The 13648-nt window shown below is 44.3% G+C and overlaps 1 protein-coding gene across 1 annotated transcript; it reads left to right on the plus strand.

The window, feature by feature from the left end:
* The first annotated feature begins 523 nt into the window (after positions 1–523).
* On the plus strand, positions 524–8811 carry zgc:65851 (uncharacterized protein LOC321113 homolog). Its single transcript, XM_055050564.1, has 4 exons — positions 524–1504; positions 2880–3197; positions 3758–3882; positions 5328–8811. The coding sequence occupies exons 1-4, from the start codon at positions 758–760 to the stop codon at positions 5704–5706; spliced, it is 1569 nt and encodes a 522-aa protein (XP_054906539.1). The 5' UTR covers positions 524–757; the 3' UTR covers positions 5707–8811.
* Positions 8812–13648: the final 4837 nt, after the last annotated feature.

The following is a 13648-nucleotide window of genomic DNA, read 5'->3' on the forward strand; positions in this document are numbered from 1 at the left end:
CAGCGCGCGCTCTGGCTGCGCCACATCGATCCCGTTCAGCGTTCTGCAGCGCCAGCAGGGAAAACCGCAGCGCCAGTGGACAGCGGAGATCATGAGGCGACATGAAAAGGCCAAAATAAAATAATTTAAAACAATAATAATAATTTAAAAAAGAAAACATCTGCGATTTGACTGCTTGATCGTCACAGTGAGATAAACACTCCACTAGGAATATGAAAAGTTTGGCAAACTAAAAAAAAAGAAAAATATTGGAGAAAATGTCCCGAATGCAAACTGTGTGTGTGTGTGTGTGTGTGTGTGGGTGTGTGTGTGTGTGTGTGTTCGGGAACTGCAGTGTAAGATGAGCTGCATGAGTGACTCGGAGTCTCCCAGGAGGGTGGAGGCTTTCTGCAGGTGCCGCCCCCCCCCCCCCCACTCCCCCTGATAACCCCTCCCCACACAACCCCTCCCCACACACACACACACACACACACACACACACACACACACACACACACACACACACACACACACACACACACACACACACACACACCCTGTCTTCCGCTGCTGCTGCGTCAAATGATGCGCCGCAGCGCCCCGACTATAAAAGCACCTGTCCGGGCCAGACATCACTCGCATCTCACTTTCTGTCCTTCCCGCGCACTCTCCATCACACCTTCCTGAGCTCCACACACACACACACACACACACACGCACGCACACACAGTTGCGCTTTCTCTCTCTCTCCTCTGTTTTCCCCTGAGGTAAAGGAAACATGAGTTACTCCGGCGACAGTTACAGCAGCAGCTCCTATCGCAGGATCTTCGGAGACGCGCCCCGGTCAGGTCGCGTAGGTCTGGGCAGCGGCGGCAGCTCGACCCGCCTGCACTCCGCGGGGTACCGCAGCAGCCACCGCGCTTATGGCTCCCCTTCCGCGGGGTCGTCCGCCGCCTACCGCAGGACGGCGGCGCCCGGCCGCGTCTTCTCCTCCATCCCGGACTCCGCCATGGACCTGACCCAGTCCACCGCCGTCACCAACGAGCTGAAGATCATCCGCACCAACGAGAAGGAGCAGCTGCAGGGCCTCAACGACCGCTTCGTGTCCTTCATCGAGAAGGTGCACAACCTGGAGCAGCACAACAAAGTCCTGGAGGCCGAGGTGACGCTGCTGCGCCAACGCCACAGCGAGCCGTCGCGCCTGCACGAGCTCTACGAGCAGGAGATCCGCGAGCTGCGGGCGCGCGTGGAGGAGCTGACGCACGAGAAGAGCCAGATGCACCTGGACTGCGTCCAGATGAACGAGGCGCTGGAGCGCGTGCGGGAGAAGCTGGAGGAGGAGAGCAGGCTGCGCGAGGAGGCAGAGAGCGCCCTGAAGGGCTACCGGAAGGACGTGGACGACGCCACCCTGGCCCGCTTGGAGCTGGAGAAGAAAGTGGAGTCTCTACTGGACGAGATCGCCTTCCTCAGGAAAATTCACGAGGAGGAGCTGCAGGAGCTGCAGGCGTCCCTGCAGGCGACGCAGGTACGCGAGAAAAGTTTGCAAGAAAAAAAAAGAGAAAACGTCTACAGTGATAAAATGTTTCTGAATGAGGATGGAAGGAGATTAGGGTGAAGCTAATAGGCTAAGTTAACTCTGTGGGTTCGGTTTTCCACACATTATTCTCTCTCTCAGAACACAAACGCGCTGTGACGCACTTTTGTAACATTCCCGAGCACGCGGCGAGTTCACGTCACGTTTGGAATGTTTCACACGGTCTTTACAACGACTCCAGCTCGGCTAGCCGCCGAAATCAGGCGTCATTATCCAGCTCGAGCGACCAGGAAGAAGGCGACCAGCCGAGGTCGAACTTGTGGGAGTTTTGAACAGATTCTCCTGTCCCGAGCCCTCTCACTCGGAGCTCCGCTGCACTGGGGAATTGATGACTCCGCAGTCCCGTTTCAGCACCACGCGCGACTCCGCCGAGCTAGCGACCTGCGCTGCGGCTGCCGCGCGCGCCTTCGCTGTCTTGTACATGTACAGTCGGACAACGAGACGAATAACTTTAAAAGTTGCTGAATCAGTGAAGTAGCAGAGAGCGGGATTTAACCAGCGTGTCGTACTCGTTGCTTAGTGTCAGAGGGTGAAAAGCGCGCGGACGGAATAACAGCCGGTGCATCCAGGGGTGTGGTCGTCCTCAGAGACGGAGAGGCGCAGACCGGGTGGAGCACGCGACTCCATTTCTAGCGACAGCAGCACAGCTCAGAAATGTAGAGGTGAAAAAAATATTACAAGTTAATTCTAGCTTACATATGTGTAAAAAAAAAAAAAAAAAAAAGTAGTTTTGTCACAGGCAGAATGTGACCAAACAAAAAAAGTAAGACGCACTACTGTTGGCTAAATTAGTCAGTAATTAACCAGTAATGCATGCTGGGTAGATTAGTCCTGTTTTTACATTGCCCTGCAGGGAAGGGATGACAGCCATGCAAGATGTGGACTGCAGCATAGGGAGTCTGAGTCAGCAGTCCGTCCGTCTGTCCTGCATCAGCTGAGTGGATCAGTGCACAGCTCCCCTCATGCATCCTTAAAAACAGTCGCCTGCGATGCTTCTGGTGGAACTTCAAATATACGTCTGAGTCTTGAGGTTTGGTGTGACCTCAGGATTGCATCCAATTTCACTTGGAAATTTATTTTTCCAAGTGAAACAAAAATAGTTAACATGATTTTGTTTGTTTTAAGAAAAAGGCTTAGGTAAAGTTATGGATTTAATTTCAGTGACTTTGAAACATTTACTAAATGTTTGAACCTGAAACCAGTGAAATAACAGCTTTGAAGCAGTCTGGTGATTCTGGGGTTCAGTGAGTTCATGCTGCAGCCAGAACTTCTTTCTTATCGTCATTATTCTCTTTCCTTCTTCAAGGTGTCAGTGGAGATGGACATGAGTAAACCGGACCTGGCCGCAGCCCTGAAGGACATCCGGGCTCAGTATGAGAACCTGTCGGCCCGGAACCAGGTCCAGGCCGAGGAGTGGTACCGCTCCAAGTTTGCCACTGTGACGGAGGCCGCCGCGCGCAACCAGGACGCCATGAAGCACTCCAAGGAGGAGCTTAGCGAGTACCGTAGGCAGGTGCAAGCCCGCACCCTGGAGATCGAGGCCCTCCGGGGCCACAACGAGGCCCTGGAGAGGCAGATTGGCGAGATGGAAGATCGTCACAACAATGAAATTGGAGAGATGCAAGTAGGTGATTTTTTTTTTCGCTTATCGAATGAGTTGAGTTTGTAAAGGGGTAGTCCCTTAGCAACATAGATTAAGAAATGTTTTATTAATGATCACTATAGTCAGGGCCGAATTTACGAGGACGTGGGCCCCTGGGCTGGAGGTCGTTTTGGTGCCCTATACACTACAGAAAAACATTTTGTATTAATGTAAATTACAGTCCATTGTCTTACAGATCAGCAGGTACGACTTGATGCATAAAAGGTCTAATACGTCCACTGACCAATAACTCCATGTTGTTTCCAAAGAAATCAACCATAATTTCAGAATTTTGAAATACTTGAATATTGTTTGTATTCATAAAAATACCCCAAAATGAATACATCTCATCTGATATCTGCTTGTGCGTTTTACATAAAGTACAATGTTTGCAAACCACGCCTTTGTAAAAGTGAATAAAAAGAGAAAGAAAAGAAAAGTCTTTGGGACCCCACAGAAAAATGAAGCCCTGGGCTGCCGCCCTTGTCAGCCCTTTCTAAATTGTGACCCAGACTTCATTCTGTAACTGTGGTTGCGTGCAGGACACTATCCAGCAGCTGGAGGCTGCCCTGCGGAGCACCAAGGGAGAGATGTCTCGTCACCTGCGTGAATACCAGGACCTGCTGAATGTCAAGATGGCGCTGGACATTGAGATCGCTGCTTACAGGTCAGATTAGTTTCCTTTCAGGGAGAGTGAACCGAGTGAACCATAACCCTTACAAAGCATTGATAAACCATGCAAAGTCATTAACAGCTCCTTTACGTGGTTTATTGTTTAGATAAGAACTTAAAACAGCAGGAAGTTATGGTTGCAGGTTACCGTTGTATTTGTGAGGATGGATTATTCTACAACAATACAGTTTTTAAGGTTCTTACCAATTAAGCTGAGTATGTAAGCCAAGTAGAACTGATTTCAATTGTTTGTACTTGTGAATTATGTGATCCTCTCATTTTTTTGTTTTCATGTGATTTTTTTTATTATTTGAGGTGGTCTGGTTTTGTTCAATTTCGTCATCATTCTCAACTGAAACAAGTCGTGGCCCATAAAAGAAAAACCCTGAAAGGCAGTGTGGGAAAAAAATCACTTGTGCTTCCTGCTTCCATCCTTACCTTTTATGTTTAAACTATTATTTAATGGTTGTGATGGAAATCTCTCTTTCCAATTAAAAACGATTAGAAGAGAAAAAAGTGACCCAAGAATATAGCCTTGTGGATCCCCACATACAATTTAGATTCAGATCTTTATTCATGTCCCAATGGGGAATTTTTTTTACAAGCAAGTCACCATTTAAAAAACAAACAAACAAACAAACAAAAACAACAGTACATCAACAATTAATATTTGGCTAGATGCTGTGGAATATTCTTTCTTATTCTTTCATTATTTTTGAAATGGTTTGTTAATAAGCTGCCTATCAGTTGTATTTTCCAAGCTTACAAAGTTAGATATGAATTTGTAATTAATTACAATTGAGACATCCTGATTATGGACATAATTTTACTTTTACCTTTTGCTGCAACATTTTTAGAGAGTCAGTATTATGTAAAATTGACTTTGTTTTAGCTTTACACCATGTTATAATTGCCTCAAAAACACACCTAGTGTTGCTTTGATTCTTTCATAAATGTTTAGGAAACCCTTTAATCTCCCCTGACAACCATTCAGTTATGGAGAACACATGGGTGGACCTAGCTCCACCTTCGAGGGAGAAGCTCCTCCTCAGAACTGCAGTTTCCAAGTTTCCTCCTCACAGAGCAGCTCTGTCCCTTGACTCTCCCACCCAGCTCCTTCAGACTAGCCAGTAGCAGTTAGCAAACTCCTGGTGGAACTGAGCATCAGCTGAGCTCATTATGGGAGCAAATTCTCAGTGCATCATTGTTAAAAACGTTGTTAAAGAATTTATAGAGGAGCCATGTTGTGATGACTTCCTGAAGGCGGAGTTTTAGAAAGGTGCGCAGAGGCCGAATTTCCAGGCGTCCGATTACAAAGTGAAATGTCTTTCATGTCATATAGGATTTTTTTTATAACTGTAACTAAGATGAGAAACACTCCAAATCCAGGCTGGAAGGAGACATCATCCTCCTCACCCGTTTGCCTCTCTGTCTGTACAGGAAGCTTCTGGAAGGCGAGGAGTGCCGCCTCAGCTCGGTGGGCAGCGCTATGGTCCAGTCTGGCTATCCCGGTCTGTCCTACACATCGGCCCGCGCCTACGCCCTGGGAGCTTACAGGAAGCCCAAGCCGGAAGAGGAGGAAGAGGAGGCAGGAGAAGACGACGACAAGGAGGAAGAAGAGGAAGAGGTAGAGGAGGAGGAGGAGGCCGAGGAGGGAGAAGAGGGAGAGGAGCAGGAGGAAGGTGAGGGAGAAGCAGAGGAAGAGGAGGAGGGAGAAGGAGAAGAAGAAGAGGAGGAGGAAGAGGAGAAGCCAAAGGAAAAGGAGAAGGGAAAAGAGAAGGAGAAGGAGAGCTCCACCGGGAAGAGCAGCAAGAGCTAAACAGCTTGTGATGTCATCAGCTTCAATAACTCATCTCTCATCCCACCGATCACCTCTGGCTCTGCTTCCTGTTCACGTCGCCCTCTGTGTTTTCCCCACCCATTCACACACATCCAGATGCCTTCCACCTCCACACCGGGTCAGACAGGATCACTTTAGATGGAGAAGTATAGCATTAGTGAGCTGCAAAACGGTTCCAGTTCAAGTATTTATTCAGTCCACTGTCCACCGTTTCCACGTCTCTGAAGTGCAGAGGGCTACTAGCATGTTTACCACAAAACGGTAAAAGATGAGAAGCAGGCGTGAATGTTTCTCTCCTGCATCATGTGCCACAGATGATCCATATTCACATTAGCAAACAGCGAGCCCACCTCAGAGGTAACGCTGCAGTCAGCACACAGACTTTGGAAGACAAACGCACAGATCCTGGAGCATGTGAAGCAGCCAGTCCAACTATTATGGTGCTATTTGATTTTTACATTTACAAGTTGGGGAAGGATTTTATCATGGAGCACCCCTCCCCCGCCCCCTCTCCCTCACCAGCTCGGTCCTGAATGTGAATGTCAGCTTTAGGGCAGGAATACTAGCAGAAACACAAAGAATGCTTCCATGTGGGTTAGGATTTATTCCCCCCCCAAACCCACCCTTCAAGCGCTCCGACTCATTTCAGTCCACTCAGTTCGTCCCGCTTTTATTTATTGTAGCCTTGCAACCCTGAGCCTGGAAAAGTGTGCGTGTATGTGTGTGAGGTTGTGCAGTGTGTAAGAGAGGAGGTGCGCTGCCGCTGTGCGCATCCATGTGGATGAAAATGTGAAGCTTCAACTGCTGCTATGTGTATTTCTTTTGGGAGGCGGAGACTGTAACCGATCTCTACCTTTGATTGATTCATTTGTCGAGAAGAATCTGCTACATGTCACTGAAAAAGAGAAGCATTTTCTTTTTAGTCTCATGTTAACACAGTAGGCCCTTTGTTTATTAAGCTGGATATATAAAGAGTGGGTTGGATGATGGGTTTTGTGGTGTCGAGTCATTAATAAGGGCTACAGTTAGGGCCAGAAATATTTGGACAGTAACACAATATTTGTGAGTTGGGCTCTGCATGCCACCGCATTGGATTTGAAATAAAACCTCTACAACAGAATTCAAGTGCAGACTGTAACGTTTAATTTAAAGGGTTGAACAAAAATATCTGATAGAAAATGTAGGAATTGTACACATTTGTTTACAAACACTCCACATTTTAGGAGCTCAAAAGTAATTGGACATATAAACATAACCCAAACAAAAAGTTTTTTCTCAATATTTTGTTGCGAATCCTTTGGAGGCAATCACTGCCTTAAGTCTGGAACCCATGGACATCACCAAACGCTGGGTTTCCTCCTTCTTAATGCTTTCCCAGGCCTTTACAGCCGCAGCCTTCAGGTCTTGCTTGTTAGTGGGTCTTTCCGTCTGAAGTCTGGATTTGAGCAAGTGAAATGCATGCTCAATTGGGTTAAGATCTGGTGATTGACTTGGCCATTGCAGAATATTCCACCTTTTTGCTCTCATGAACTCCTGGGTAGCTTTGGCTGTATGCTTGGGGTCATTATCCATCTGTACTGTGAAGCGCCGTCCGATCAACTTTGCAGCATTTGGCTGAATCTGGGCTGACAGTATATCCCGGTACACTTCAGAATTCATCCGGCTACTCTTGTCTGCTGTTATGTCATCAATAAACACAAGTGACCCAGTGCCATTGAAAGCCATGCATGCCCATGCCATCACGTTGCCTCCACCATGTTTTACAGAGGATGTGGTGTGCCTTGGATCATGTGCCGTTCCCTTTCTTCTCCAAACTTTTTTCTTCCCATCATTCTGGTACAGGTTGATCTTTGTCTCATCTGTCCATAGAATACTTTTCTAGAACTGGACTGGCTTCTTGAGGTGTTTTTGGGCAAATTTAACTCTGGTCTGTCTACTTTTGGAATTGATGAATGATTTGCATCTACAAGTGAACCCTTTGTATTTGCTTTCATGGAGTCTTCTCTTTACTGTTGACTTAGAGACAGATACACCTACTTCCCTGAGAGTGTTCTGGACCTCAGTTGATGTTGTGAACGGGTCCTTCTTCACCAAAGAAAGGATGCGGCAATCATCCACCACTGTTGTCTTCCGTGGACGCCCAGGCCTTTTTGAGTTCCCAAGCTCACCAGTCAATTCCTTTTTCCTCAGAATGTACCCGACTGTTGATTTTGCTACTCCAAGCATGTCTGCTATCTCTCTGATGGATTTTCTTTTTTTTCAGCCTCAGGATGTTCTGCTTCACCTCAATTGAGAGCTCCTTTGACCGCATGTTGTCTGGTCACAGCAACAGCTTCCAAATGCAAAACCACACACCTGGAAACAACCCCAGACCTTTTAAGTACTTACTTGATTACAGGTTAACGAGGGAAAGGCCTTTTGAGTTACTTGCAGCCTTTAGAGTCCATTGTCCAATTACTTTTGGTCCCTTGAAAAAGAGGAGGCTCTGCATTACAGAGCTATGATTCCTAAACCCTTTCTCCGATTTGGATGTGGAAACTCTCATATTGCAGCTGAGAGTGTGCACTTTCAGCCCATACTATATATAAATTGTATTTCTGAACATATTTTTGTCAACAGCTAAAATAACAAAACCTGTGTCACTGTCCAAATATTTCTGGCCCTAACTGTATATTCACCATCACTTTCTCCCATGATGCCCTGAAACGTTTTCATCGCTGCTGTTCTTTGTTTGTCTTCCCAGGTTTTGTTTTGGCAAATGAATCAAGCAACTGGTTTGAATGCATGGCCTGACACTTGGAGCTTGAATATTAGCTGGTTGAGGAAGACTTTTTGCTTGTTGTGTGTTCTGTTAAAGTAATAAAATAAAATTTAAAAGAAGAAGAAGAAAAAAAAACCTTGCCTTAACCATAAAAGAGAGTAAAATAAAACTCGTTTCCACCTGAAACACTCACTTGTTCCCGGTACGACGGAGGAGTTGCTGACACTTTTCAGATTCTGCTAAACAACTGTGATTGTACATGCTGCTGTTTCCTCTCAAAGCCAAATAAAGACATTTAATAAACAAAAATTTTCTCCACTCTCCTTGTGTTTATAATTGAATAAAAACGATCAAAAATATTAAAAGGTTTTACAGTTTTAAAAATAAGCTTTTTACATCTAATTTATTTAAACGTGATGTAGTGATACTACTGATCTTATAGTTTAGTCTGAAAGAAGGTGGCAAATAATGACTAAATACTAAAGAAACAACAATAACTCCATACAGTTGCTATTGCATAATTATTGCCAAATATATATAATAAAATTTTGATTCAGAGGAGAACGGCGCACAAAGAATTACAACTTCTGGTTGCACAGAAATATTGCATAATATTTTATTAATGAGACTGATTGCATTTTTCTTAACAACCACAACATTTAACTATCCACCATTTATGAAGGCATTCCTCCAACCAGATCAGCCTGTAGTTATGAAGGCTTCCTCTACAGCCGTCAACGACAAGAAATCCCAGAAATTTGATGAAAAATGTTGTTTTTTTATGGAGCGACTCCTGGGTTGTTCACTGACAGATGTGAGCAAAATAAAAAGTCAATTTTGCATAACACTGTCCCTTTGCAGGAATAAATGTATCCAAACCAAGCTGCAGTTGTGTGAACACGTTATCTCCCTCGTTGATGCAGAATTTCACTGTGATGAGCCACATTCTTTGGACAGCTGATGTCATTTTCAGTCGACACGCTGACACACAACTGGTAAAATGCAAATTTTGGATAAATCAATAAGGGAGCAGCTACTTTTTACATTTCAGACCATCTTAATAAATTAACACCTGACTGAGTTATGTTACTTGCTGTTTGTTTTCTTAACGGTGCGCCTTTCTAACACAACGCTCCGCCCAGCTTTTGAAACTCATTTCACCTTCTGCACATGGCAGAGAAAGAAAATGGCAGGAAATCGCTGAGAAATGCTTTTTCCAGTCGAGCTCCTTCCGCCGCCTGCATCAATACCTCGCAGGCTGCAGTCGATAGCTCCTGAGCCAGCTGGATAAAGTCTTCAGGCTCATCCCTGCTCCTGTCTGCCGGCGCCCACACCGACTGGAGCAAGATGGATGGCAGGTTCCAGCACCGGCTTAGCTGTCAGTTGCAGCAACTTAATCACAAGCTGATTTTTTTCTTCTTCTTTGTGACTATGCTACCTTTTGTGTTCTTAGTTTTCACATATGTGCATATCATAAATTTGATCTTGGACCGACGTTGACTTTTACGTTGGTAGCAGTGAATGCCAGTGATCAGTCATCACTGAGTTTCACCTTTAACCCTCTGGGTTTAGATTCCCTTCTGTTTGGAACAATAAGTATAAACGTCCCTTTATTCCCTTTTTTCCCTCCTTCATCTAGTCACGGGGAGAAGTTGTTAGTCTTGTAGTTAATGGGAACAGTTTGTAATTGGAAATAATTCGAATTGTGAGTTTTTGCTTCTTGTTGAGGGATTTCAAATTAAATATTGTGTATTAATTGGCGTATTTAGTGTTCACCTTTTTAGTCACACCGGCACGCTTATGTTTTTGATAGACTCGTTTTCTAGTTTTTGTCCTCCACCGGTCAAAGCAGGGCAATTTAGTGCCACATCTTGAATAGGTAAATATTAATTGTTGTTGTTTCTTCTGTTCTCACTGTGACCTGCTGTAAAATGGATTTCCCGCAGGCGACATGGACAGAGAACTGGACCTGAATCTGCAGGATGAAACCAGCAGAGAGCCTCGGACCACACCCTGAGCACCTTAAGGAGAAGGGGAAGCAGTGCTTCTGTCAGCAGTCTGCTCTGTTGTCTGAGCCCACATTTATTGACAGTCGCCTCCCTGCGGTGACTCAGAAAGTCCAGACTCAGCACAGACCGGTTCAGAGAGCATTTTTACTGAAAATCAGAGTCCGATCAGCTCCGGTGGGGGGGTCCGGTGGTCCCGGCTGGACGTCCTGTAGGCTCGTCCTCCATCTGCTGTGCATCCTCAGCTGCAGCCGTCAGCAGATTTTGTTGTTATGCAGGTGCATACATTATGGAACCTCGCCCTTGCGCTCTGTTCTCCGGGGACAATTTGTGATGAAGCCATAAACGCTGCAGCGCAGCATTCCTGCTGCAGTCTGGAGATGATGTTGAGTTCCTCCTTTTGTGGAGACTTAAACACCTGCACTATATTGTGCTTCCATTACAAATCTTTGTCTATATTCTACTAAATGTAAAAGAAAACAACAACAATACACTATTACACAATTGCAGTGTTGCCATTAAATAAGAAATTCACTTACAGCCTCGTGTGAATAAGCTTGTTCACAGGATAAGTCATTAAAAGTCATGGTAGTGACCAACGGAAACAACTGACATGGGATGTATATTCATAATTTGCTTATCGTCAATCAGCCTCCAGAGGAAACTCAGCCTGTGATTCAGGGGTTGGAGCAACAAGCCCCTTATATTTTGGGAGTGGCTGTGGATGTGGCATTTAGTAGTCAGTGATTTTACAAAAAAAAAGTTATGGATTCAACACCTTGGAATGGCACACAACCTTTTATAAACTGTGTGATGCTGAGTGCTCTGAGAGCCATGACAGTTTGTAGAAACAAACAAACAAACAAACAAAACCTTCCACAAACAAACCTCGTCCTCCTACTTCCTGTTGTCGTTTTCGTCGTTTTCGCCAGTAGTAACATCCGGCTGTTGTTTAGGTCAATCACGTGACTCGTGTAACCATACGGCCTAAAAAAAAAACACCTCACCCTAGTTCCAAAACTTTTTTTCTTAATAAACTTTTTCCCCAAAAAATTTACTGTTTCTTGTTTCTTGAATTTATTTTGTGTCATTTCACAGTTAGTGGAATAAACTTATTAATATTCTTCATGCCTAACTTTCTGAATGATTTCTACTCTTCTCCTCTCCTTCTCTATCAGGAAGAGTTTTGGTTTTTTGTTGTTGTTTTTTTCATTCACACCTCACACCATCAAACAGGACTGGAGGTTTTGAGGAATGAAGCGAAAAGTCGGCGCAGTGACACAAGTGGACCTCTGTTGCAGATCGCCGTCGTTGTTTCCCGTCCTCACGTCTTTCTCCTGTGTCCGTGTCTGTCTCTCCTTCTCCTCCTCTCCCCGAACCTCTGATGCTAAATTTAGACTCCTGCATTGCAGATGTCCCAGAGCCCCGCAGTTCTTCTTGAGGAGCCCCGGCCCAAAAAACACATTGCCGTGTCTGTGACTCAGAGTCTCCAGACGCAAGAAGGACCGAGGCGGTCGTCCAAGCGCAGGACACCGGGACGGTCACGCCACGACGGGGATTGCACTGCAGCTAGGGACGAGGCAGTTTCAACCTAAAAGCGCCGCAGTCCTGATCTGTGGGGTGGGTGCGGGTATGAGAGCTGCGATATGGGTGCACAGTTTTCTCTTCATCCGATGAAGCTGCGCGTTTTGTTTGCAAGGTAGATTTCACACGAATCTGCTGGTGGTCATAAAGAAAGAACATAAACACAACAACAAAACAGAACACGTTTATCTTGCTCGTCGGGCTCTCACCACAAAATCGAACGCAAGCGATTTTATGGTGAGATCGATACAATTTGCAGAAATACGACTAATTGCGCATCTGGACATCGTTGTTTTAAAAAAATGGAAATAAATACCACAAATATTTGTTTTTTAATGAAATTCACATAAAATCCAATAAATTAAAATTTATATATATATAACATGTTATTATATATATATATATATATATATATATATATATATATATATATATATATATATATATATATATATGTCTAAACACTACTTTTCTCTGATACTTGAATGTTTCAAGTTTTACTTCCGTATTTTTGATAGCGCAAAAAGCTGTCAAAGTCGAACTCATGCACTCAACTAGTTAGTTGTAAATGGTTCTGCTCCATGAGTGGGTCATGGAGGATATAGAGTGGTGGGTCCTGTCTGGTTACTGTCATGCATCAGATCCTGCAGACGGTTTGCAGTCGGAGCCCATCGAGCTGTTGTGTTTGGGCTGCAGAGAGCTCTCTCTCCTCTTCCAGTTCTGCTGCAACACCGGTCGGTTTATTAAATATTTATGTCTGAAGGCTGCTGACAGGCCGCAGAGCGACCACCTCTACACGCAGTGCCTTTTATGCAGCGTCTGCCGCCATCTAGTGTTAACGGTGGAAATTACAGCATATTTCAAGGACTTCAAATGATGACCGTAAACCTTTAAAAACTGTAACACAAAATAAACTGACCTCATACATCAGATTACTGAAAATGATAATACTCATAAAAAGGGTAATTCAACCACATAGTGTCAGTGTCACCTGTCTTATAAACAGACCTTTTTCTTTTCTTTATAAAAAGGATAACGTAAGTAGAGCAAGACGTATAAAAGAAACGGGACAGGATAAAAAAACGTTTATCTAAATGTATGTAATGATTTTTGGATTTTGAATGTGAACCTCCTAATTAAGATGTTCACATTAGCTGTTGCTAAAGCAATGCTAAACTACTGAAATGAAAGTAATCTATTGGGTAACACTTTGACAGGTTTTGATTAAGACTGTCATAAACATGAGTAAGTCTCGATGAATATTTATGACTGTTTGTTATAAAGTGTCATTCAGTAAATCATGACACTTTTAATACAAAGCGGACATTATTCAAAATGTCCTTGTTATGACAACTTGTCATTAACCAAGAAATCATGATCTGACATAAATCTGTTATAAAAGTATCACTGATTAAACTATAAAAATGACGTAGCTTTATCTTCCCAAAGCTAAAGTTTGATCCATTTTAACAACTCCTCGTAGTGCAATAAGCCAGCTTCCACCTTACAACTGTTGCCAGAATAAAAGCTTTTTCTGTCTAAAAAAAAGGACATAAAATTTGCTTTTATT

This window comes from Poeciliopsis prolifica, unplaced genomic scaffold, assembly GCF_027474105.1.
Source record: "Poeciliopsis prolifica strain line A6 unplaced genomic scaffold, Auburn_PproV2 SCAFFOLD031, whole genome shotgun sequence".
NCBI lineage: Eukaryota > Metazoa > Chordata > Actinopteri > Cyprinodontiformes > Poeciliidae > Poeciliopsis > Poeciliopsis prolifica.

Excerpts from the sequence above, each read along its gene's own strand:
- zgc:65851 (XM_055050564.1), top strand. The coding sequence starts at position 758 with ATGAGTTACTCCGGCGACAGTTACAGCAGCAGCTCCTATCGCAGGATC. Across the intron at positions 1,505-2,879 it reads CGTCCCTGCAGGCGACGCAG|GTGTCAGTGGAGATGGACAT; the intron begins GTACGCGAGAAA and ends TCCTTCTTCAAG. Across the intron at positions 3,198-3,757 it reads ATGAAATTGGAGAGATGCAA|GACACTATCCAGCAGCTGGA; the intron begins GTAGGTGATTTT and ends GGTTGCGTGCAG.